Source organism: Temnothorax curvispinosus, unplaced genomic scaffold (assembly GCF_003070985.1).
Source record: "Temnothorax curvispinosus isolate PA1 unplaced genomic scaffold, ASM307098v1 QBEX01006657.1, whole genome shotgun sequence".
NCBI classification, from domain to species: Eukaryota; Metazoa; Arthropoda; class Insecta; order Hymenoptera; family Formicidae; genus Temnothorax; species Temnothorax curvispinosus.
This window is the reverse complement of record NW_020216437.1, coordinates 809,921-831,030: the sequence shown is the minus strand read 5'-3', so window position 1 is coordinate 831,030 and position 21,110 is coordinate 809,921. Positions and strand designations below refer to the sequence as shown.

General features: G+C 35.4%; 3 protein-coding genes across 5 annotated transcripts; 1 reads left to right on the top strand and 2 right to left on the bottom strand.

Moving 5' to 3' along the window:
- The first annotated feature begins 576 nt into the window (after nucleotides 1-576).
- LOC112456143 (peptidyl-prolyl cis-trans isomerase FKBP8-like) lies at nucleotides 577-3,518 on the top strand. 2 transcript variants are annotated; one of them, XM_025018496.1, is made up of 6 exons: nucleotides 577-901; nucleotides 1,369-1,710; nucleotides 1,797-1,993; nucleotides 2,128-2,429; nucleotides 2,555-2,905; nucleotides 3,354-3,518. In XM_025018496.1, exons 1-5 carry the CDS (start codon nucleotides 878-880, stop codon nucleotides 2,860-2,862), a joined length of 1,173 nt encoding a protein of 390 aa, XP_024874264.1. In that variant the 5' UTR covers nucleotides 577-877; the 3' UTR covers nucleotides 2,863-2,905; nucleotides 3,354-3,518. The 2 variants fall into 2 exon arrangements, with proteins under 2 accessions (XP_024874264.1, XP_024874265.1); XM_025018497.1 differs by lacking the exon at nucleotides 577-901 and adding an exon at nucleotides 988-1,072.
- Nucleotides 3,519-3,895: 377 nt separating this feature from the next.
- LOC112456149 (zinc finger protein 354A-like) lies at nucleotides 3,896-6,817 on the bottom strand. The gene is made up of 4 exons (XM_025018516.1): nucleotides 6,541-6,817; nucleotides 5,295-6,426; nucleotides 4,649-5,214; nucleotides 3,896-4,574 (listed from the first exon to the last, which is right to left on the bottom strand). Exons 1-4 carry the CDS (start codon nucleotides 6,568-6,570, stop codon nucleotides 3,984-3,986), a joined length of 2,319 nt encoding a protein of 772 aa, XP_024874284.1. The 5' UTR covers nucleotides 6,571-6,817; the 3' UTR covers nucleotides 3,896-3,983.
- A 3,734-nt stretch (nucleotides 6,818-10,551) lies between these two features.
- Nucleotides 10,552-18,233, bottom strand: LOC112456126 (ITG-like peptide). 2 transcript variants are annotated; one of them, XM_025018460.1, is made up of 6 exons: nucleotides 18,090-18,233; nucleotides 16,191-16,382; nucleotides 14,287-14,416; nucleotides 13,978-14,127; nucleotides 13,787-13,875; nucleotides 10,552-13,558 (listed from the first exon to the last, which is right to left on the bottom strand). In XM_025018460.1, exons 2-6 carry the CDS (start codon nucleotides 16,350-16,352, stop codon nucleotides 13,415-13,417), a joined length of 675 nt encoding a protein of 224 aa, XP_024874228.1. In that variant the 5' UTR covers nucleotides 16,353-16,382; nucleotides 18,090-18,233; the 3' UTR covers nucleotides 10,552-13,414. The 2 variants fall into 2 exon arrangements, with proteins under 2 accessions (XP_024874228.1, XP_024874229.1); XM_025018461.1 differs by having other exon boundaries at nucleotides 13,415-13,558; nucleotides 14,287-14,407; nucleotides 18,090-18,232.
- Between the last annotated feature and the right edge of the window lie 2,877 nt (nucleotides 18,234-21,110).

The following is a 21,110-nucleotide window of genomic DNA, read 5'->3' as shown; positions in this document are numbered from 1 at the left end:
ATCTCCGATTAATTGTAACCTAATAACTTTTGATTAAACTCACTTTTCGTCTCTTTCTAAAAAACAATTAGAAAAAGATAAAGAGTGAGTTTAATCGAAGATCAATCGACGTTGGTGAAACTGGCCCTTATGTCCATTTCTACCAATGTAGATTAACTTTATGTAATCTCGATTTAGTTGATTTGTTATCTTTTTCTAATTTTAAGAATTAGAAAAGGATAATAAGTGATTAAGTTAAACTGAGCATTGGAATCTACATTAGAAATTGACATTAAACGTTTAATAAACGTATTATACGACATATATTTCTATCTTAGATAAATCTACTATTTCAATTACACTCAATAAGCCAGATAACGCTATAAACAATACTTTAAAAGCACGACGGATTTTCTCGGTCCCTCGCATAAATAATAAAACTTTGAAGAATTAAATATCGATATCATCATTATATTATGTCATTATGTATTCATTTGTATTCTTAATGATATAAAAACGATTACAAAAAAACGACACGTCTGCACTCATATGTCATATCCTTCAGAGACATGACTAGCTGATTTCGCGCATTGTCCACGTGCTTCTTTTTTTTTTAAACTTGTTTGGACAGGACTTTACGTAAACAATTTTTCTATTTACGAAATCTTCGGGAACCTACGAGATAATTCAAACGATTCGACTATCGATCCGGTAAATTATTTTGCTTTCGAGCGCACGCAGCCACGCAGGCACGCCTGGCACGCACATGCCATGCGATCATTGCGATCCTGCGATCTGCGTCGTCTGTCACATTGTCGTGGCATCTTTCAAGCTTTCAACAGCATTAGCACGAGAAATTGTTTCTTCCCTGAGTTTGGCTCTTCTACAGTTCTAAATAATGACCACGTTGCACACCGACAAGGTAAAAAAAAGAAAGAGAACGGAAAAATAAAATAAAGTTCTTATTTTGTCGATCAAAGTCATGATCGAGCCGGTCTCCCTAACGGTTATCGCGAGACAAACAAGTATCTTTCGTAATTGTGCTTATTCATTCTCGTTATCGCTGCGCTAAGCACTGTTCAAGGTGCACAAGGTGCGTTCTTTCCACGACATTTATTCCCGGTTTAAAGCAAGTCCGGAAAAAATATTCTACGTTTAAAATTTCGAGACAGCTCGAGGAGGCTTTATAGAAATTTGTCGCGCGAGGTTTTCGTGGTTAAAAACGATGAATTATGTCCAATAAAATTATATTACGCGTTATAGAACCTTGACGTAGATATTGCTTTATTTTTGCGAGAAAACGAGAAGATCCGTTACACTTGTGGAAAAATAATTGCAGCCTTATTTTATTATTTTATTAATAGTAATCAAAGCAAATTTTTGTCTAAGATGGATGAAAATGTGACGCCAAAGCGGCCAGAGACGCCAGAATCGCTAGAGACACCAGAGTCGCCAGAGACAGAAGCACAGGACGTTTCTATTCAGGAATCTAATTGCAGTGAGAATTCCAAGGATCTTTCAATGGAATCTCCTCTGGAGGATGAACAGTGGTTAGATATACTTGGCAACGGTCAGCTGAAGAAGAGAGTTGTAAAGAAGGGCGAGCAAAATGTAAAGCCACAGAGAGGCGATATATGTACAGTAACGATTATGGGTGTACTTGACAGTGGTAAAGTGGTGGAAGAACATGTAGATAAGCAGATACAAACAGGAGACATGGAAGTGGTACAGGTATTATAACTGTCATTAGAATTTTGTCACTTATGTCGCAATTGTTATAGTATCTTGTTCATATAATAATGAGATTCAACGTGCAGGGATTAGATCTAACGATTGTATTGATGGAACTGGGTGAAATTGCTGTAGTTGTAGTCGATCCTAGATTTGCGTATGGCACACGTGGAACAGCATCTATACCATCTAACGCTACTATTACATACACGGTTGAATTGAAGGAAATAAAAGAGGAGCCTGAGATAGAAACTCTAAGCATTAATCAAAGGAGAGAAATAGGGTAATAGTTTTGTTTATGAGCCATATACGTGAAGATCACTTATTTTCTGCAGCCAAGTGCTGTTCAAAGATAAGGCTTTACGTGATTTATCTTTTTAACTTCTTTGCATCATGTTGTAATTTATTTCTTTACAGCAACAAGAAACGGGAACGTGGAAACTGGTTTTTTATGCGAAAAGACGTTAATCACGCGATACTATGTTATCGGAGAGCGTTACAATATCTACTCATAGACGATGATACAAGATGGAATAAAAATGAAGAAACAGAGACGGTTAGCGATACTGAACTGCAAGCTCTGTTAGATGATTGTGTAAAGGTGTATAACAATTTAGCAGCTGCACTAATTGAAACTGATGCCTACCACTCAGCTTTAGATAATGTAAACAAAGTTCTAAAGTATCAACCAAACAATACGAAAGCTCTGTACAGAAAAGGTAGTAAAAAATCTTGCCTAAAGTTTTTTTTTTTTTTTTATAAACCAACTTTTTTAAATATCCTTAATTCATACTTTATATGATAAAAGTACATATTTTTCTACATATATATGTATTATTTACAGGAAAAATATTCAAAATCCAAGGACACTATGGAAAGGCTTATCTAACTTTTCTTGAAGCACTAAAGATAAATCCAGAATTGTGGTCGGTAAAGTTAGAATTGGCGAGTTTAAAAGAAAAAATGGCAAAACAGAATGAGAAAGAAAAGTCTCTATATGCTAAAATGTTAGGTATAAATAAAGAATCTGATAAGCCGTCAAAGGATGTAAAGGTAGAAGATAAAAGTAAAATTGCTAAAGGAATACTATGGACTCTGCTTGGAGCATCTGCTGTTGTCGTTGGCATGCTTGTACACAGATTTGCATCGTGAGAAAGAAAAAAAAAGGAATAGAAAAGGCAAACCAGCTAAGAAGGTGCAAAATAAGTTGTATTTTTTGTGTTAATAACAGAATTATATAATTAAATATATTGTGAATTTTTATAATTATACAAATATTAAATTATATATTTTTAACAATATTTCTATATGTAAGTATATTTGAACCAATAAATGGTAAACATAAATTCAAAATCTTGCAAATAGTTATATGAAATAACTGTTTTATGATAGTTCAAACATATATACATATTTACATATTAGATTTTATAATATATTATTAAAAATTACAAAGTGCAGTTTTCTTTATTTTAATTATGTTTAGTATATTCTATTAAAGAAGTACACATTGTTAATTAAATATAAACGCATTATATCAAATTCTTGAGTTCTTCCGCAGTCTTTAAGAGACGTATCTAAATAATGCATATACAAATTAAAAATATCGTATATATGTATAAGTACGAGTTATTTTCATTTTACAGGTACATTGTTGAATAAAAAATATAATAGGAAAATAATCCAAGAGGGGAATTCTTAACTTTTAATTGGCTTAACTGACCGGAAGTTCAGCTGTATATAAAATCTACATCTGTATAAATAAAATAGTAACAATTGAATTTAAAAACTAATCTCAAGTGCTTAATAATTATTATTTTTATTTGTCAGTTAAATATAAATTAAATCTAGACTAATGTACGCATTATATAAATTTCACATTTGTTATTTTTTATTTATGTAAAATAATTTTGTATTTAATATAGATTAACTTAGTGTTTATTTTTATTTCTTAATAAAATTTGCAATGTTTGTATTTTAATGAAATAAATTTTATATGATATAACTCTGAAAATATTGAAATGTTTGCTTATTGTATGAGGTAATAAAAATTCTCTATTTTGAAAGAACATATATTTATTCATATTTAAAAATTAAAATAAAATGTTAAATTACATCTTATAAAAAATATATTTTATAAAATTTAATAACATATTCGTTGTTAACAAAAAATAAATAGATTCATATTTATTTTAATAAAATACGATGATATTTTAAATTTAAGCAACCGCAATGAAAGTTAAACAATATACATACATATTCTGCTATATAAATCTTTAAATATTAAGAAATGCTGGAAATTCATGAGTTAAATAATTTTCTATCGTTTCCATTTTACTATTATTGTTCACAAGCGGAAACGAGCCTTCAATATTTTCCAATGATATCTCCGAATAACTTGTATTGTCACAATACATTTGATCAGTGTTCAAAAGACTACTTTGAAATTCTATATCTTGATAATCCGGTAAATTCAATATTTCATTGCAATTTGCTTCAAACTGATCAACGAGTTCATTAGTAGGTAACAATTCCAAATTATTGGTGATTTCTACAGTAAGCACTTGTCCCGTATTTACATCTACTAATGAAAGAACTTGTGGGATAGAATCGACGGTAGATGAATTTGTAAGTTCCAACGACAAGTTAGGGCATTCGGGATTTTCTTCAGGATTTAATAATGGTTGTACTTGCAGTTGCGAATCAACTGCCTGTTTCTTTTCATTTGTGACTGAGCAATCTCTTTCTTTATTCTTTGAAATTGATTCGCATCCTTTTCCGGTTTTTATTTTATTAGTTTCTGATCTGTTTGGTTTTTCTGGTACTGGCACAAGATGACCATCTTTTGTTTTCATGAGCTTTACCACCTGTTTGAAACAGTATATGAATACATATCGTGTACAAAGTACAACAAGTAAGAGTTAATAGTATTCTTTTTTACCTTTTTCTTTTTTTCCAGTGTAATTCTGTGACAGGTTTCCATGTGACGAGTGAGGTGATGCGAGCGTTTGAATGCGGTGCTACATTGCATACAGGCAAACGGCCGATGCTGCTCGTGCGACAATTTATGTCTCTTCAGTAAGCTGTTTCTCTTAAACGCTTTGCCACATTCTTCGCAGATGAATTGTCGCTCCTTACTGTGAATGTAAAGTACATGATCCTTGAGAATGCTAACGCTGGTAAACGTCTTGCCGCAATGCTCGCACACGATATTCCGCTCTTCAACATGCAGTTGTTTATGCCTATCTAGATCCGTCCTTCTGGCACACTGAAACGTGCACCCATATATATTACAGGCGAATCGCTTTGCGCCCTTGTGAATGCGTCTGATGTGTTGATCCAGGGCTCTCTGTGTGAGCAATCTTTTCGAACAGATCGCACAGGAAAATATAGCCCTTACAGGTACATCCCTGTTGACTTTATTAAGATGTAACGCAGACTCCAAGTGTCGAAAATAGTCGTCTTTCTTTGCGAACGTGTGTCTACAATCGGCACAAAAATATGGCCCTGTAAAATAATATTATTAGATGATAAATAAATAAAAGAAAAATCTTGTTCATTATTAATACAATTTTAATATTTGTTACCATTTGTCGAATCTTGCTCGCTTAATTTTGGGCTGTGAACCACCTTGAAGTGTTCGTGCGCTTTCTTCTTCGACGCGAAAGTAATATCGCAGCGTGGACACTTGTAATTGTCATGATTCTGAATGTGGTACAGATACGTCTGCTCGATACTGAACGTTTGGAAACATTGCTGGCATTTGAATCGCCTCTTCTTACAGTATTTCTCCTCGTGCTCCTTTTCGTCTGTATCCGCGCTTATCATATCTCCGCATTCCGGACATACCTTACCGCCTTGATAACTGTGCTTCGCTCGATGACGGTTCAGAAGGGCACGTTTAGGAAAACTTTTCGGGCACACGTCGCATAAATGAGGATGCCTGACCACCCTTTCTCCGTGCGCGCGAAACAAGTGAACTTCTAAATGCTTTCGTCTGGCGAATTTGTCGTTACAGTGAGGACAATTATTTTTCTGATGACCCTCCAAATGACGATCCAAATGTCTTTTATATCTGAATGTCATTAGGCATTGCTCACACTTCTGCATCTGTTCGTTTCCATCTGACAACTCCAGATTACCGATTTTTATTTCACGTTTCAATTCGGATGTGATACTTTGATTTATACAACCGTCGTCTTTGTTGATGTTAGAATTTGAATCCATATTATTTCCTGCGTAAGGTTCGACAGAACAGTTGTAGTTCCCTATTTTCTTTCTTTCTAAATGTTGATCTTTATCAGATGTACAAAATTCATTACTATTAACAGTTATTGTTACATCATTCGATTCTTTGCTCGAGCAATTTGAAAAATTCGAAAAGTTCAGGCTCATCGTGTTGAAATGTTGACTCGAATGTGAAATACTAACATCGGTTGATCGGTCTTTCGTCTTTCCCTCTTTGCTCTTTGCAGACTCTTCGGCATTTTGCAGGAGGAGGCTTTCAATTTTCATGAAATCAATGCTATTCAAATTAACATCGTCCAGACCGTCGTCTCCCTGTAAACCAATGTCTGTGGCACTTGTGGGAGCGACCACCAGACCAACCTCAGAGTTCTTACTCTCGAGGCTGCCGATGCATTCTCTCAGATAATCATAGCTGTCCATCTCGCCATTCTCCGTGCCCACGTTCGGGACAGCATCCAGGGTCGAGTAATCCTGGGGAAAGGTGGATGAAATATACAATACGAAAACTGTTAGACGACATCCAACGCGACAATTGCGACGGTATATCTCATAAAAGTAACTTTAATAGTTCAATAGGCACCTCACCTGGCTGTCAAACAAACGTAGCGTCATCATTTCGGACCGTGAAGATTTAACCGATATTTGCACGAGAATGCGATTGTTTTATATGTAGTAGGAGATGTGCTACATTTAGCTTGTTAGTCGGTTGTAGAAGGATTATGCCGAATATCTCCGTGAAATTACGCCAATTCTTCAAAACATTCGTCGGGTAATCGCATGACGCATAACCTAAAAAGCGCTGTGCAAAAAGCCTAAAAATGTCCATATACTGCAGATATACATGTCGCGTATGCATATTGGAAATATGGATAATCGAACTATTTACTTTATTCGGGACGAAAAAGAAGATTTAAAAAAAATAATAGATAATTCTAATTAAATTGTTCAGCTACGATTTGCATAAGTAAGTTGTTAATCTACGAGATTGATGATATTCAAAAATAATCGCTTTTCGCGACAGATTTCAATCGAATAAATTTCGTGAAATACGCATTTCTTATTTTGTCATCGATACGCAAACATTGAATTTGTGCGATTATTAAATATTAAAGCATATATATTTATTTATTATGGCTTCTCTCAGATATCTTATGCTTGCGCCAAAGTTAAATCGAGGCAAATTGGGTATAAAATAGAGCAGAGATTTCTTGATAAAAAATTGAAAATAAAGATATATATTAATCAGAAATTAATTAGAAAGATGCTATATCGTTGAATCTAGATCGTCAATATATGCATTTTGCAGGATTTATATATTCGAAGAGTGCAATTTTATTTATAAACTTCGTCTTCATATATCTTATTCGGACATTCCATTTCGCAGTTATTCTAGACATATATATTATAATTCAAACAGCTGATAAAACGCATAACTATTTGAGAAAGTTATTAAAAATTTTTTATTATATATTTTATTTTTGGAAAAAATAGTTCGCAGTGGTCTAATTGAGTCACGTCGTAGTTATCGACCGAGGTGCGCGAAGTTATCGACGTGGCGCGGCGCAGCGCGCGGCGTTAACTTTCGAACTTCTCAATTGGCAGGCGTCGCGGACACGAAACGGATCGGCGCCGCGGCGTCGTGTGTAGGGTCGGCGTTGCGACGCGTTTAATTAGTGAGTAACAGCCCTAATTGACGTCGATATTTCAATATTTGACAATAACTCGATGCAAATATAGCGTTTGTATATCGGTGACACGCTTTGAGACGCGTATATATATTCGTGAGATTCCGATCGAAATTTGTCACGCGAGCGGCCGGCCGACAAAGCGACGACCGTACTTTCAAATATTTTCCATTTCACGGACGTTTATTTGATTCCAACGCGCATATTTATTTCCTCGCATTATTATACAAGATATTATGCAATAATCGCCATAAAATGCGAGAGTACGTTTGTAACTTAATTGTTCTTTGCGCGAAGCATCGAAAGAATACGCAAAAATACATAAATAAAGGCAGTAGGCCTGTTCCGTTTTAGGCCTGAACTTCTTGCACTTTCCTCTTTTTCTTTTCACGTTGGAGAGAAAAAGAGAAAGGATGAACTGTGCAAGAAATTCAGCTAAAACGATCAGGCCATTTCGAGACGCTACCCAACGCATACCCCCTTCCACCCTTCCCCAACGTAGCGTGAGCGGGTAGCGTCTCGAAATGGCAGTGGCACCACTGCATACAGGCTGCCACCCGCCATAGACGCGTCATCGCCGCGACGATGGTTGCTCCTGTCGCGTGAAGTTAACCGCGCGACTTTCGAATTTCCTGTACTCCGTACTCGAGACTCGTATCAACACGTTCGCGAGCGCGCCGAGTGAGCCGTGTAGGCCGTAGTTTCGCGCGCTTGTACTTTCCTCGCGTTAATACTCCGTCTCGACGAGAAATAATAAGGTACGCGTCGCGTGTCGGGAGTGCCGTGCAAAGTGCCGCGCGCCTGTCATGTTCGGTTAGTATACGCGCGCGATCGTAATTCACTTGTCTCGCGAGTGCCGTGTGTGATTCGTGTGAACGCCATGAAAGGAGACAGGGAGCGGAGTAAGGGCCAGGAGGGGAAGGAGGCCGGGGAGGCGTCGGGCGACGTCGGAGGAGCTACGGGGTGAGTGAATTTATCATTTGTTTATTTATTCTTGAAGAATTAGCCTGAGTAGTTGCGGTAACAGTCTAATCTCGTCCCGCTGGAATCGTCTTCCAATTGTATATGACAATATTGACATTATTGACAATGATCCGATCCGAGCTTGTTTCAATACCCGCAAGGTGGTGTATCAATGTCGAAGCAGGATCGTACCGATATTTGAACATGATCGATTATTATGTGATCATTCCTATTTAGAGTTTATTGAAGGATGTTTGAGGGCGATAAAATATTTTTTTTTCAAATGTTATATCTATAATATGAATAAAATCTTAATTCTCTTTAAAATTTTAATTGTTTTCCCCGGCGAAGACTGCTTTGCAATATCATTTATGTAATATGATGTGTATTACGTATAAAATATTTTACATTATTTTAAGACGCTTGAAAGATATTTAACAAAATATTTACAATATATGAAATGTTTTATTAAATATTAATTTATGTAATATTTTTTATCCAATTTTTTACGTAACTACATAATATTTTACCATGTTGAAGTTACAATTCTTTAGATCGTTTATATAAAAATTGGTGATATTTATTTATCAAACGTCATGCAATTCCTTCATTAAGCATCCGATCAATGAACGAATAAAGAAAGACAGTCATAAACATGGAACGTCGTTTACGTGAGAACGCGAGCGCATATTTTTGAGGAGAAAATACTCGATAGCCAGAAGGAGTGACAGAAATATATGTTCGGTTTATTTCATATGCACCATCGTGTATTTCACATTTAGCTATTAGAACTTTTTTTTTAAATATTGTAATTTTGAACGATACATTTACATATACGTCATAAACACATAAAGTTTTTACGCTGGGGATTAACTCTTTCGGCAGAGGTACTTTCGACTCAAGGCCAGACGGCCGAATTTCTCTTAAAATCTGCGACAGCTCGTATAATGTATATATTACATGTATATGCATATATTCGCCGCCACTTCGCATTCTGTGCTTTGTGAACATGCGTCTGAACTTCCTTACAAGGCAAAGACTCTTACAAGCTATGATATGTATCTTTTTTTTGTGTGCAGTTCACAAAATACTTCCTTAGTCCAGTTCCTTAGCCCGACTAATTAGATTAGTTAAGAGAAAGAAGATATTCAGGCAGAAATAGAAACTGTTGAGAAAATGTGTATACATATATATGTATATATACACATATATATATGCGCATATATACATACACACATAATACATGCCATCTGTGAAATTATATATACAGATTATAATATATAAAATATTCGTAGACAATTATAATGAATTATATAATATTGTTTTATATCTATATAAGGGAGGAGATATGTCTTACAACATATGCTATAAATAATTGTAATACGTGTTCAATATCTAGTAAGAAAATTTCTTTCTGCACGCTTGCGGATCGAATAATAAAATTTTAATTTAACATATTTATAATATTTGTAATTAATTTCATACAATGCAAATCTGATGGCACTGTACACGATTGGATAAAGACGAGTTTTATAATTGAAAATTTTTTAAGGTCTAAGATATCTCATATATCGAATGTTGATATTTTTCGGGAAATCATCCAGATTGTAGCGTTGATTGAATAAGACGTATAAATTATTACGACTAGCCATCAATCCGCATTGACAAATAATGTTACATCTGCAATTTAAGACGAGAAAAATTTACGCTTAAAATGAGTAAAAAGTCTTCATTGCAAGTTCATTATATACGTATGATAGAGCAGGGCGGATATGTGAATGTGCGTCATGTGTATGTATGTGTGTGCGTGTATTATGTGTGTCTGTATGTGTGTGTATATATATTATTTTATAAGTGTATAATATATATATATATATTATATATATATATACGCCTCTCGAGAAAATATATGAATATTGTGTAAATATATAGAGCTTAGGTATACACATACGGATCAAAGATAAAAATATAATTTCGATAAGATAATACATCTTGTAATTAACACTCATATTTTATAGAATTCTCTTAAATGCATTAGGCATTTCGTATGATATGTTTTGAGTTTTCTTACACAGGTAGATTAACGTTTCGGGAATAGTGGAGGAGAATCGAGAGATAGTGGAGGATTGATAATATACGTCTTCAGGGGACTCTCTTGACGATTATAGCACCAATGGTGTGGAAAGCAGCGGCTCGCTGAGAGCTTTTTCTTTTCAGTAATAAGACAAAGGACAGGACAGGTTACTACTGAGATTAGAGCATTTTTGCTGCCATTCTTATTTGCTGTTGTTGATATGTTGTTGCATGCGAACGCGATTTCGAAAAACACTTTTTAACACTGCGTCTCCCTCGATTACGCTTGAAACATCAATGCAATCGATCTCAAACGATTATTACTTAAACATTATACTTTCTCTGACGACAGATAACGATTAATATTATAATGAATTTTTTCACAGAGTAATATTTCACATAATATAGCCACAGACAATGTGTATCGTACATTTATTATTACGATTTCATTAACGTTAGTACAATTAATAGAGCGATTTCCGCGATATTACTACTCGACAGAGAGTGATTCCCGAGATTAATGTTTAACAGAGCGATTTCCGCGATTTTTTTTTTTTTTAATAACTTGTGTTTACTTTAATAACTTCCCCTCTTTGGTACTTGCTTTAGGATTTTATTTTCCTTTAAACGAACAATATACGCACATCTATATTTGCCACTAAGAGTTAAAGTGTCTCTTCTTTCCCATCGTCATTGTATATGTGTATATTTATATATAACGCTATATCTCTGAATATAAGATGCCGGAGAAAAACTTTTCTCTCTTTGATATGTATCGTTTACAGTGGATAATAATCCTTCTACATTCTAAAATATGTCGTTTTTCAACTCCACAATGTGACTTATTGTTAGATTACGAGTACAATATACACACCGACAGTGTGCCAAGTTCTTTTTAGAGAAGGGTAGGGATAAATGTATTCGACGTAGAGTCGAGTTAAACGTCTAAGTACGATTCCTAAGGGTAAACTCGAAACATCGACCGGATTATAAAGGTACTTGCGCCTTTTTCAGCTCTCTCTTCCACCAGTAGAAAATACTTCTCCGCCATTAAAACCGTCTGACTGACACCTCGCGTTTCTTACGACGTCCGCCGGACGACCGTTCATAAAATGGATAAAGAAAGATAAATATATCTGCGATCTGTGCGTTTGAATAATCAACGGGACGTGCAATGGCGGACTTATGGATAACCGGTTTCTCGGAGCATCATTAGAAACCTCTGACAGCTCTCCCAAATCGTTCGGCTGATTTATGACCGTTTGTGCTTGAATCCTTCATATTTCAGTAATAAAATGGAAAATATTTTCGTAAATATTATTTGGCTCTGGTAAAAATGTTATTTCGCTTATTTTATTTGAGCCTTAAATCCGCCATTGCAGAAGATTTCTCTCGTCACGTTCTGCTGGCATCCCGTCTTATTGGAATCTCTCGATCCCCGACTATAAGTCAACTTACAACTTACACCGCTTACAATGATAGCTCTGTTCCTTTTAGCTGCATTTTCTTCGTTTTATTATTCAAAATCGCGAAATACATTTTTCAAACGATATAGATGTTAAAATTTTCAAAAGAAGTCCAAAAGACATCTCAAATTTAAAGAATGTCTCTTTTAGAATTATTTGACTGTGTTTTTGATCTTGGGTTTTTATTTCAATATACGTTTTAACTCTCAGAAACTCTTCTCGCATATCATTTTCTCTTTATGGCTGCGTTCGCTTTGGGTGCTTTCGTGCTGAAAGCATCACTCCATCTTTTTTCAACATATAATGAGCAATAAAGATAGACTGACTTTCAGCTCGACAGCGCCCAAAGCGAACGCAGCCTATGTAAGATTATTTTCGTTACTATATCAATTTCGAAATTTTTATATAAATTTCGACTTTATATTACACATGAATATACATATATGAAAATGCAGCTCGAAAGCATAGCTTTTCATGCAATTTGATCATTATCATTCGCGGTATCGACATTGAAATTCTCGCATCGTTGAAAGATATCTCGTTGCGATGCAACGGCATCAGCGGTCGTGATCTATATTGTTTTACTGCTTCAGAAATTCTCGAAAGATAGATTTTGTCGAAATATCATAGCGAAAATATCGTTGATTAATAAAATAAGAATATAGTCAATGTTGACACTGCGACGATAACAAAGACTTCATTTCTTTGTGCACGCCTCTCATTTACTTTATCTTATTTCTATAACCTTCTATGACTTATCGCGAACAGTTAAGTGCTTTATTAATTTTTCTCTAATTCGAAAAAAAAGCTCAATCGGTAGACCGATACACAAACCTTCTCTCAAGCTCCTCGTATACCTTACCTCTATATCATTAAGAAACATCTTTGTCGAACAGCGCTCTTAAACATCAGCGCACTCTCCCTTATCACGACTACGCTAGCGTGTCCCTTATCCTTAGAGACCTATAAGACGGCTTACTATGATATGTGTTTATAGGTTTTTCAGTCGCGCTATATTCGAAGAAGAATCATCTTCGAAGTAACATCTCCCCGAGTAACATTTAATTTTGCCACTTTTGTCGCACGCTATCGCCATACTTCCCGGTGTATCGTGGCGTGGAGTAAAGTTAAGGACTAGGAAGAAGATCGAGATAATGTCGAATCGACAAACTTAGACCTAGGTATCTTCACAACGACTAAAGGAGGATTTGATTTTCTCGTAACTTATCTTATACTGTATACTTCCCATCCGTCGTGATGACGAGCGAGCGTTTAGGCGAACGGCATCCGTTTGTACAGGCGGTTGCCCTGTCCGGTGATCCGTTTCTCGCCGGAAGTGTATTGGATCACGGACTTTATCTGATCCGTCGCCACCGGGCCGATGCAAACCAGGGGGTCTTTGAAGTACGAGCAAACCTGTTCCGAAATATTTCCATAATTATTAGAATTATTAAACGAATTATTAAATTGTTCTACCTGGCAAAGTATATTAAAAGAAATTTATTTTGTGGATCATTTCTTTTATCACACAATTCCGCGCCAAAAAAAAAAATTATTTTGAATACATTTCTTGAAATACATTTTTCAGAATTTTAAACCTAATTATAACGCTTTGCAATTCAAATAATAGATAAATATTGTTACCTTTCTAGGAGTTTGCCGGTGTCGCCTTTGTAATTGGCAGCATAGTCCGCGGCTGATGTCACACTCGTTCGACATAGTGCACTCCTCATCTGTAAGTACATCACATTTGCACGATAGAATCTTTTTATAATCTTATAGAACTGTACATTCTATTTTTTGAAAGAGCAAAATATGTATGCTCGTCAACGCACTGTACAACTTGCTCGAAGTGGTTGGTGGTTGACACGATTTTGTTTCGCGTCCAGCCATCTCGGTACACATTAAGCCAGTTTCACAATCGCCATCCCGTCTGCAAAGCTCGCCTTGTTTCATGCCGAAATCGTAGATGCATGTTCCAACAACTGGAATATTACACTCGCGATTATCTTCTTATCGACAATACGACGAGAAATAGATTATTTTTTTTACTATATAATCTTTTATTTTTTGCTGATCAAGAAGTTTTAATTAATTAATAAGAAGAAACTTTTAATTGCGGGATGTTTTCTCTTTTGATTTACCTCCATCGATATTCACGCAAATGGAACCCGGGCAACAGTGGTCATTGTACGCGCATTTCCTTTCGTAGCAAGGTTCTTCCGTTGTTTCGATTCCTTCTCCGTACGCGCCACCGTATCCTTCCTGAAACGACTGCTTTATTTAAAATCTAAATGCTTGATTTAGGATCAAATACATTTAGTAATAAATTTTGAAATCGCGAAATAATTCGTCAGGAAAAACTACACTGAAAAAAACAATACTTAGATCCAAGAAAATATTTTTTTACATAGTGAAGCCAATGGCTTATTTATTTAATATAATCACATATTTATTTAAAATTAGATATTTTTACTTAATTTAAGTCAATGTCTCGTGGCATCTTGTCGCATCTTGTGGCCACAAGATATTTTTACTTAATTTAAGTAAAGATATCTCATTCTAAATAAATATGTGATTATATTAAGTAAATAAGCCATTGTGGTACTATGTGAAAAAATATTTTCTTGGATCTAAGTATTTTTTTTCAGTGTAAAAGTGGGGTAAAAAGAATTATTGTTTTCTCTTAAATTAATGCTAATAAAATATCGGTACATAGAATTGTTGACATTGTTGTTTTGTACTCTGTAAGGAATGGTAATTTATTTTTTCCCCGTTGATTTTAATTTACTTAATCAGCGATTATTTCTAACTATCTTACTCCTAATTTTGCTGAATCAGTGTTATCAATATGTATCGCGCGATGCTTTCCTTCGCAGAGAGATTAAGTATGAGTTGAATAATAATGCATCTGATGTTCTCTCGTAAGATTAGATTTATTTATATAATCTTGTTCAGAATATTTTGCAAGTTCACTTTTCTTCAAAGAAATTAATATATAAGCAACACAATGTTGCGAATATATAGGGAATACATAAGTAAGAAAATATTTACTATGTATAATTCTACATTTAATAATAAAAGGAATTATACACGCGACGAAAATAATTATCTGACTTAATCTCAAGTAAACAGAGTTGCAAATTGAAATGGCGCGGATATTATCGGGTTTGAGTAATCCGGAAGTTATAACCCCGCTGCAGTTGAAACGTAGTAAAAGTTTCTATAATAGTAACAGTAAATTTCGTACTTGAATATCGCGCTGCGGGCGCGATTCTATTCAATCTCCGGGTCGCAATCTTGCGGTTAATTTACGAGAAAAGCGAAGGAAAGCGAAAATAAACGTAGCCGCTGGAGAATTCTTCTCGCGGTTATGCAAGTGCAAGTGCACGCAACTCGAAAATGAAGTATCGATCGTGCGTGACCTGTACTGCAGCACGATGTTGCTAATTAAATCAAACAATAAAAAGTTCAAGTGGCGTCTAAAAAAACTCGGAAGGGCATCTAGGCAAACTAGAAGGTTGTTTAGATTTTTATCAGTCTGTGAGATAAATTATGTTTGAAGAGCGTCTAAGAGAGTAGAACATTTTTTAAACTTTTGTTTGGTTTTTCATGGAGTTTGAAGGATCTCTGATTCTGAAGGCTCAAGGAAAAACTTCTGAACTTTTATCTTTAATATCTAAGATATATTTAAAGCACATGAATTATAAAGATTAATGTCCATTTCTACCAATGCAGATTAACTTTAATCTTGGTTTAATTTAGTAATTTAAACCGAGATTAAAGTTCTTATTGGTAGAAATGGACATAAGACATTTTTTTAGACTTTTCTCTTTGATGCCTGGATTTTCAGGTCGGTAAAAAAGATTTCAAGAAATATCTCAATAAACTTTTGACGTTTATTTTTAACGCTTAAAAAATGTGTGAAGGACATTTGATAGATTGAGATGTATTTTACACATCCTTGCGGCGTCTTTATAAAGTATAATGATTGCGGGAGAATAGAAGTGTTATACATTTTCAAAGAAAAGCTTGTAATTTCTAGTACCTGTAGTAACCCAGGACGGTTCATGTAGCCTCCATGACCGCCGTAGCCGAGATTAGATAGCATTTCAGGGCTAAAGCGATTGAAGAGACCACCCCATGCCTCGACACCGATATACGCCGTGTTTGCTACAAGCACTAACGTTATCACCGCACACACCTTCATGCCGTTGGAGATGTACTAATCTTCGGCGCTCTGTAATCATCCGAGGAAGAAAGGGTGTTCATATCGCGTTAAAATCGATTTATCTGAGAGGTTCGTCGTAACCATACATTATTGAAAAGTGATTATTAATTTATTACGTATTATTGCGCAAATACTTAGAAATGCATTACTTATCTCAAAATAATCGGGAGGGAATGAATTTTTAAACCTGGAATTTATTAAAGTATATCTTCTAAGCGCGGAAAATTTATTGTATCGATTTAGCGATAAAATGTTCGCGAACATTTCAGAACGTTCTGAACTTTCTTTCTTAATTTACTACAAGATTCAGCAGAGAGAGATGAATTTCGTTTTTTTTTTATTATATGAATTCTTTACCATTTTAAAAATTTGATTAGCAGTAATGTGCTAAAATTAAAATCTAAAAGGCTCTACGTGAAACTAGATTATATTTATGATGGAGCTCACAGAGATAAGGATAAAAACAGAATATTTCAATTGCAAAACAGGACGAAGAGGAATTTGTTACCGTTTCGATTGGAATGAATTTCGCTTAATTTTCTTTCCATCGCGCGTCGTATCTCTCGCAAGTATATTTTATTTCCGTGTTGTTTATCTCAACTGTTTTTGTTGCAAGCAGCGATCCATAAGACGCAGTTAGCTGCCGTTAGCATCGAACCCGTTTCGCACGTTGGCTTATGCTTATCATATCAGATGCCGGTGATGTAATGCTTTTCTTGAAGCGATCTTTTCGCTATTGCTGATACAGTTTCATAATGCCAAAGCGATAAAAACATTCTTCATGCATGCAAGTCAGCGATGTTATTATTACTTATTTATTTCTTTCGTAATGTTATTTCTTTAATTTACTTCTTACATCGCACTATTAGTAAAGTTCACTAAGGTTCGCTTTTAGTAAGTTTTATTGCGACTCAGATGCATAATCTATACCGTATTAATTAAACAATTGATATTGAATATCTTTACTATATTTGGAAGCAATCGACTGTATTTGTTTAACTTGAATATTTATAATGATAATTATGATATGGTAGGCGTTTAGAGAAAATTGCTTCATTTATTATATCGTGACAGAAGATTAAATGCGCTCAATATTAAGTTGTTTATAAAAGATAGAAATACACATAACGAGTTACATTCATATTCTAGTCAAGGACTAAAAGCAATTTACAATAGCTCAGCGTATGATATGAATAATATGAATTACATTAGGTCAATACTAACATTAATCTCGAGTATATAATCAATAATTCTTGTTTCATCAATTTTCCTCTTATCTCTTTTTATCTACGGTGAAATTTATTTACAATATTTAATGCATGACATTTATATATAAATGGACTGTAGGTAAAATCAGTAAATCAGTAAATTTAACATAAATTTTAAAATAAGCTAAATTTAATTTCCGATTTCTATAGCTCAAATTATTTTTTAACGTACCAAACTAATTAAAAAAGATATTTAAACACTGTTTTATTTTAACTTTAAAGCTGTAAATCAATTAGTTTAATCCTATTTTGATTGTATTTTATTACTTTAACGGGAACTACTTTATCTAGAAAAAAACATCGAGAATGTCTCAAAAACAAGCTTCGAAAAATATAACATGCAGGACACTCTGGTGTCTCGTCCCAAACACCCACAATGTCTGACAGCATCATACTAAACATCTGAAGCACTCGTGGTGTTATCGAATTTAAGCCATGATTCACTTACAAAATGTTCTTGCGCCCTGGCTCAGCTTGCCTGGAACGCCTTCACACCTCGGCCGGGCAGGATTAGCTACCCCTCGATTCACACAAGCTCAACAAGTCCTCGATGGAGTTTGCTGGAGGACTGAGTCCGTGCTGTGCTCGCTTCGGCAATCTATACTTCTACGTCGTTCCGGTTACCGTCACACGGGCGCATATACACGGTGACGCATGCGCCACCCGCTGCCGGCCCGTTTTCTTCTCATTTTTTTTCATACCACCCGTTTGCGGCCTACGTGATATTTTGTTCATTCAGATCTTCTGCTTCATATCGAGCGAGATATAGTTGGCCGAAGGAGCTACTCGAATGAATTAACCACTCGAAGCTACTCGTATTGACAGATAACGCGCCGCATGCAGCGTCGGCAATGACGTGATCGAGTGCGACAATGCTGCAGTGGTATAATCATAATGAACCGATATGCACTCACTTTTCATTAAAAACCAGTTTTTGTTGGTATTTGATGGAAAATCTAGCAACTAATGCAATGTCCTTTTTGTTGCTTATGCGAAAGAGAAAAAAAAATCCACAGTTTTACATTACTTTGAAATCTGGCGACAAAACGTAATTTTTCTCAGACTCGCATGTACATATAGATTCATCCTTTTCGCTAATTATAATATCACGATCCTTTGAGATACCGCTTGTGTTGGCAAATACTTACAGAAATTGCGACATTCCGTAACATCCGGAGGAAAGAGCAATGCTCGTTCTGCGAAAAGGTCAGAGATAACGAGATAATCTCGTTCTCCAGTCGTGCGAGCTCAACTTTGTGGGGGAATTATCTATGTATCGCGGAATTTGTCTGGTTCTTAGTGCCCGCTGTTTTATTTATCTCAAGATGTATTTACAGCAACCGAGTATATTCTTCGCCTTGCGCGCCAGGACACGTTCTCCGAGCTTACCTTGTTCATTTTAGCTCACTCCTTCTCGCACTCCTTACATTGCCACTAGTTTCGTTCTCTTTTGACCGTATTGATCCAAGGTATCCTGATGTGCCCGCCGGGCGGTCGCTCCTGCTCCATATACCCGCTCATGAACCCCCGCGTACTCTTTCACATATGTTAGACGGTTACGAAGCAGAAATCGCAACAGACTTGCTTTTGTTTAATCCTTTCAAGTTTGATTTCATCAAGAGATCTGAATTTTGAAATGTCTTTATATAAACTTTTCATAGACTCTTGGGTTAGTTTTAAAAACACTGAAGTAATTTTTATTGCTTAAAATCCTTAATGAAAATACTGATAAATAATGTTTTTCTTCCATTTTGAGGAATTTAAGAAAAGGTTATTCAAACCGTTAATGTAAACTACAATTACTTTATTACCAGTTTTCTTATAGATCTTACTAACTTACGTCGCCGTCGTTTACAGATAATTATAAATTACGATCAATAATTTGAAATTGTACAATATCCTTTACTCCTTCAACTTTAATCTTTCTTGTAACTAACAATTGACCTTGAATTCTAATTGCGACGTTATTCTTCCTTTTTCCTGAAAAGGGCATTCAGTGAACATTTTCGCGGAGGAGGAGAACGAGTCGGTAGACGCGCGCAAATCTTTGCAGCGACGCAGAAGGTCGCAAATACATTGACCGTCCGTCTACGATGCAACCACCTGTGCGACGAAATGCCAGAGTACGCAGGCGAGCGTACTCGAGGTGCATACACGCGTCCTCGCGAGTGCACCGGGTCGCGCCGCGTGTATGTGTATGTACCTACGGTACGTACGTACCATTAAATCGCCTCACTTCTTTCCGCTTTGACGTTTCGCGGCGTAACTTCGAACGTTACTTTGGCCTTGCGTGCCGTGGATAACAGGTCCCAGACTTCTAAGAAATTTCGTGTCCACTATGACGGAATATAAATGTACATTGTCTCGCATCGTAGAAGCACGCGCATGGACACTCATTTGGTGATCCCAATCACTTACGTGAAATTTTTTCTCCGCCGAGGTCAGCCAACACGCCATTCAATGATCCTTTGAGCTACCGCGCCCTTTCCTCTAAACGGAAATATAACATTAGCCCCGCTCGTATATAATTTACACACCTACAGAATTTTTGTTTAATCCAATTAATTTAAGACGTCAAATAATTTTATATTATATCTAGGGAAATTTTTTATTAAATAATATTTTTTAGTATAATTTATCAATTTAATTTTAATTTCTGTCTGAAAAATTTTTTATGTTGTAATGCCCATTTATTATTTCTTGTTTTAAATTTTATCAATGTTCTGTTCAAATATTTATGAATTAACGGTTTGCATTCTGCGTGCCAGTGATGTTTCAAATGGAATTAAAAAACGCAGTTTATTTTTTGCAATTGACCTACATGATTCTAATTATTTCGTAATTTAATCGTAATTTCTTATCTCGCGAGGTTTACAAAGAGAATTAACATCAGTTGTAATGAAATAATAACGTTAACCGTACTTACGAGAAGCTTCTTCCATCCTGAATAGAATAACCGTATTTTACGCGTAGCTGACGTAATAAAGAGTGCGTATTCACAAAGATCCTAATCGGTAGCACGACATTTCGTTCCCCCTCATCACATAAGCTGCGTACTTTGCTATTATTTCCCCATTTATTACATTAAGCACAGAATTAATAATCAGTGTAACGAGATGACAAGGGGTTGCTCCAAGATTAACCTAAAGATATCTTAGATAGATATATTTTATCTTTCGAAATAAAAAGCTACAGATATTATATATAAAGTCTTATTTATACATATAATAATACGCGACCAAAGTTTTGTAGAGCGTAAGAATTATTCTTTCAGGAAATTGTAGAGAATCTCTCGCTGGTGGCGTATAGTGATATTTTAATTTTGAAGTAACCTCCGACGGTAGAATGCGTACATTGTAGAATTAGTGCCGTAGGCAGGTGCCTCGCGATTTATACGATAACATTTGAAGATTTTTATCGGTGCCACGACCTTTCATCAGTTCAAACACGTGCCAAATGAGCGACAGAA